Here is a 5,343-nt window from a genome sequence, read left to right as displayed (position 1 = left end):
GACCGTGTATGGCCTCACGGACTTCAGCTTCCGTGATTGGTTCGTCGAGTATTGGGTTTGGATCTCCCGTGTATGCGGGTAAGGGCATTTTGGAATGGTTTCCGATGTATAGATTCTTGAGTTCGTTAATTAAGTCTGTGTCTGATCCCGGGAAATTATGGATTATTTTGCTGAGATTATGTCCCTGCATAGTTTTACTGCTCTCGGGATCGAGTAGACATCTAAGTATGCGCCATGTTTTGGCCATGCCTATTTGCGCTTCCATTCCATCACATGCACTGTGCCAGTTTTGGCGGGTTAGCTGGTGAGCATATTCCTCAATTTGTTTGTTTAAGATCGATATGCGTTTGCGTAGGGATCTATTCAGTTTCTGTTGTTTTAGTCGTCTTTCCAAGCTAGCTTTTGCTTCCCACATGTGGAGGAGCTTGGCATCTGCCGCCTGGATATTAGCTTCTTCTGGTATGGTTATGGTCGCCTGCTTAACGGTTTGTTGTAAGTTGTCGACCCATGCCTTAATGTCTATAATCTCAGGAACGGCAGGTTCGTTTTTGTTTGTTTGTAGTTGCCTAAAATTGTCCCAGTCCGTGATGTGGATTCGTTTGCCGATAGGTTTGGCGGGTCCCGTTCGGATTTTGGTGGCCACTATGAAGTGGTCACTTCCCAAGTTTTCTTGCGTGTTGAACCATGTGGCGCCTGACACGTTTTTGGTGAACGTTAGGTCTGGTGTAGTGTCCACGCAGACGCTATTTCCTGTGCGCGTGGGTTGTGTCGGATCTGTGAGCAGCGTGAGTTGCTCCTGCTGCGCGTCTAGCCACAATTGACGGCCTTTGCGGTGATCGGTGCGATAGCCCCATGCCGATGAGTGTGCATTGAAGTCGCCTAGTATGACAAGTGGTTGTTTGTTTGCAATGTGTGCTGCTTTCCGGAATAGATTGAGGAATCTGTGTTGCTGTTTAGGCTTGCTGTATACGTTGAGCACAAACAGGCTGCCAGTTCCTCGCTTTGCCGTAGGAATAATTTCCACTAAGACGTGTTCTACGGACACAATGCCGGTCTCGTGTATGAGTGCCGGTATGTTTCGTTTGATTAGCGTAGCGATTGGCGCTTTGCCTGTGCCCGATACATCGGAGCAGAAGGACGCATAGCCTGATAATTTGGCCTGACCCCCCGTCTCTTGGAGGGCAATTATGTCTGGAGCTTCGGAATCCTTAGTTTGTAGGAACTGCTGGAGATTCCCTCGCTTGCGGCGGAATCCCCGGCAGTTCCATTGCCATATGACGTACATAGCGCTTTTACCGCTATTCCAGGCCATCGTTGGTCGGGCGGTTGTAAGGCTTAGTTACTTTAATGGGCCCTACGCTAGGCCTTTGTTGGGCGTTTTCGAGGACCGCGATTCTGGCATTATAACTTTCGGCAAGGTTTGTTATCATGGTGTGGAATGTTTTATGCATTATCTCGAATTTGATATCAATGGCCCTGGTGATTTCCTCTATGATCGTCTCTTCCCTGATGTTACGCTTAGAGGTGCCAGAGTGGGCGGTTTTCCCTTGGGAAGGAGGGGATTGTTCTACCGCTCTGCGCTTCGCGGGTAGGCTCTCGGTATCGGAATCTGGCTGCGCGTATTGTGTGGTAGGTTCTGCAACTGCCGGAGGTGCATCTATCTCTATATGGACAGTTTCTGGTTCTGCGGGTACAACTTCTTTCGGCGGTGTCGCCTTCAGTTGGGCTACCTCGGCCTTGAGGGCCTTATTCTCTGTTAGTAGAATTTCGAGCATTTGTTTGATTTTAGTTAGCTCGCTGTCGTGAGAAGAGGGGAGCGTGGGGTTTTCTATCTTAGTGGGTTCGGACTGGGAGACTACATTTGCCCAGCTCACCTTGTTGTTATTGGTTGAGGTCTTGCTTTCTTGTTTAGCCTGGGGTCTATGTCCCGATGGGGATCTTGATCTGGATGCCTTGCGATCGGCAGCAGTGTCCCTCGATTTTGATCGGGATGGGCGTTGGGCTGCCGTTGTCTGCTTGTCTGCTTGACGTGGCAACGATGGGTCTCTGCCGCCGCCGCCGCTGTGGTTGTGCAAGGTTTGTTGTTGTTGTTGTCGCTGTTTTTCCCACTGGCGCTGTTTGATGAGGAAAGGCGTCTGAAAGCGTCTCTGGCAGCTCTTGTCTCCCGTGGGGTGATCTTTACCGCACAGCGCGCACTTAGGGTTGCAGCTGTGATTGTCCGCGGGGTTTTGGGCACCACAGTCTTTGCACTGTTTCTTGTCGGGGGTAGGGCACACGTCCGCGCGATGACCGATCCGGCCGCAGGCTCCGCACACTTCGACTTTTTTCTTGTGGAGGTAGCAGCGGTACTCGGCGCCTCTGTAGTAGACGTAGAAGGGTACATTTGGGCCTTCAAAGATGATGATGGCTGAGTTGGTGTTGCCCATGCGACGGGCCTGCAGGATGGTGGGGTTCTTCTTGTAGATGAGACTTTTGGTGATGTCCTCCGCAGTGTCGTAGTCCGGAATGTTGTGGATTACGCCTTTGTAGGTGTCTGCCGGTGGGGCGGCGTAGGCTGTGGCTTCGTAGTGCGTGTCTCCAATTTGGAGTTCCCTGATGCGGTTGTATTTCTCAGCATTTGCCATTCGCGGAGTGCTGATTACTATGACATTTTTTTCCACGCAGGAGCGATATATGTCATCTTCCGCCTCTGCAATCGGTACTGCTGCGGCTCGCAATACTTCATCTCGAATTTGCGCATCACTTAGTTTTGAGACATTTAGCCCGTCGCGGGGCCGTACGATGATCTTTATATCTTCCTTTGGAAGTTGTGGCTGTCGCGGCGGCTTCGGTTTCTTGGTGGTACGCGCTGCGCTCTGGCACGCACCAGAACGCGCTTCGCCAGTGCCAGTTGTTTTGCTTGTTTCATCAGCCATTATGCTGAACTGCTCTATAGCTCTACGGCTCCTATTACGGTGGCTGGTAAGCCAGCCCGCTTCTTTAGTTACTTCTTCAGGTGCAATAGTTTCTCCCTCTACTTCAACGACGTCCATGCCTTGAAAAGAGCTTACCCGGTGGGTCGGTGGGGTGGTTGACCCGCCCTCGGTGCGGCCTTGGGGCTCCGCGTCGTCCGGCATCGTGCAGCTGCGGCGCGGCGAGGCGATGATGCCGTAGTCTTGGTTAGGGCTGGCTGTCGTTCGGTGTGCCCGAACGGGTTTTGGGCCGTAATGGCCCTCCCGGTGGGCCGATGGTGATGAAACTGGTGTCCAGCGAGAGCCTGTAGCTTCAGGGACCTGACACCGTAGGAATTTTGGTCGAAACGTAGTTTGCACGCCACCAAAATTGGTTGTTCACGGAGCTCATGCGAGGTACGTTCGCTCCGGTTCGCCCCCTTAGAAAGAGAAGCTCTTTGATTATGTTTAGGTCTGCCTAAATTCGTTGCTAATAACGTGTTATACCAGGAAGCCCTATTACCTTCTCTTCACACGAGATTCCGCATGCTTACGGTTCAAACCTACTTAAGGACTTATGAATCTCCTCTTAGACGTACAGAATATATATTTATTAGTGAACCAATTTTATTTTTTGAGAACACGTGGCCACGGTTACATACCCCACAGGTTGTATTTGTGCAGGCACAATTGGCACCTTTAAGTGTTCGCATTCGGGAAATCGTTCCGTTTGATAGGTCCACATTGTCGCTTTAAAATAGAATTTGCGGACATTTTCCCCAATAACGCAAAACTGCTGCCACCAACATATTTGAATGCCCTTTTGCAAGACTATTTGGCCCATTTCCCAATAAATGTAATAGCCACTGATGCTTCCTCGTGTGAATAGAAGGCGCAGGCGTGGGAATTTACTCACCATCCCTCGATTGGTCTTTTTCATTTCGCCTGCCAGATTACGCATCAGTTTTTTCAGGCCGAACTTCTGGCAATAGTTCTTGCATTGTGAAAGTTACCGCTAAATGTCACAAAAGTTGTTATCGTCACAGATTCCCTTTCTGTATGCAGCGCGCTTAACGCGTCTACAAATTCAACAGCTTTGAACACGTTTTACACATTAGCTCCACCCCACTAAAGGTTAATTCATTTAGTATGGGTACCAGGCCACGGAGACATCCAACTTAATGAAATAGGTGATTCTTTAGCACGAGCTCCTTTAAAAGGTCCGGCAATATCTGTGCTGCCGGCAACTGCGCATATCACTGCAGCCAGATATAGGCAGTTTGACCGAAGACAAGAAAAGCCTCGCGTTAGCCAAATCTACAGATTTTATACATCTAAATTCTTCTTGGAACCGACAGTGGTGTCCTAACCGGTAATTCAAAGTAACATTTACAAGGCTGCGTTGCCGTATTCCACAACTAAATTTTGACTTGCACAGATGTGGTCTGGCGGCATCCCCATTATGCTACCTCTGCAATGAACCAGAATCCATCGATCACTTTTATTATCGTGTCGGCGCTTTTCTAATCATCGACAACGATGTTTGGAAATCCCACTTCACAATCTAGGACTACCTTTAAGCAGTCCAGTTATACTCTCACTTGGAGCCACGGTGTTAGGATATAGCCACGGGAATGTTTGCCGAGCAATTTATAATTTTCTTTGTGACACAAAAAGATTGCCTTATTAATAGTTTCCCAACTTTCCATGATTGATTTACTTATCCTTCAATAAATTATAGATTTAGCAAATTCAAAAAGTAATGTCACAAAATCACAATTATATTAGTATTAATATTATTATTCAAAATTTACGTCTATCCTTTACTGTATTTAATTAATTATTAAATTCATATTTCTACTCCTATCTAGGCAAGGCTGACTAACCTAGTATAGACTACTTAATTCTTTTATTATTGGTTCGTTTCCTATCTTCAATTATTTATTTCTTTTCCTTTAATTTTTGTTACTTATTTATTTCTAAACTAATTTATTTTAAATTTCGATCATAATACCACCCGGTTCGTGGCCTATCCCCCATAGTGGGTTGTGCCATTGATTGAGGCATCATCATCATCATCCTCATCATCATCATCATCATCATCATCATCATCATCATCATCATCATCATCTTGGTGTCGTTACAAAGTTGGCGCAGTCTACTTCACGATCCTGTGCTAATCGCCTGATGGACGCCTCCGATTTCCCAAGGACAATGTGTGTCAACGTCACGGCCACCGATATGGATGGTGTCGTGCTGGTGAGCGGTGCATACTGCCTCTAGGATGGAAAATCGACGCGTTTTATGTATTATTTATTTAACAACACTGCTAATCTCACACGAGATAATAGCAGGGAGGGTACATACATGAGTACAGTGTAAAAGATACATAACAAAGGTTTGTGAAACACAA

General features: G+C 47.5%; 1 protein-coding gene across 1 annotated transcript; it reads right to left on the bottom strand.

Moving 5' to 3' along the window:
* Positions 1-1,054: 1,054 nt before the first annotated feature.
* LOC119440817 (uncharacterized) lies at positions 1,055-3,361 on the bottom strand. Its single transcript, XM_049662639.1, has one exon. The coding sequence runs from the start codon at positions 3,114-3,116 to the stop codon at positions 1,299-1,301; it is 1,818 nt and encodes a 605-aa protein (XP_049518596.1). The 5' UTR covers positions 3,117-3,361; the 3' UTR covers positions 1,055-1,298.
* Between the last annotated feature and the right edge of the window lie 1,982 nt (positions 3,362-5,343).

This window comes from Dermacentor silvarum, chromosome 2 (assembly GCF_013339745.2).
Source record: "Dermacentor silvarum isolate Dsil-2018 chromosome 2, BIME_Dsil_1.4, whole genome shotgun sequence".
Taxonomy (NCBI): Eukaryota; Metazoa; Arthropoda; class Arachnida; order Ixodida; family Ixodidae; genus Dermacentor; species Dermacentor silvarum.
Note: the sequence above shows the minus strand (reverse complement) of the source record. Positions and strands in the feature narration are given on the sequence as shown.

Excerpts from the sequence above, each read along its gene's own strand:
- LOC119440817 (XM_049662639.1), bottom strand. The coding sequence starts at position 3,116 with ATGCCGGACGACGCGGAGCCCCAAGGCCGCACCGAGGGCGGGTCAACC.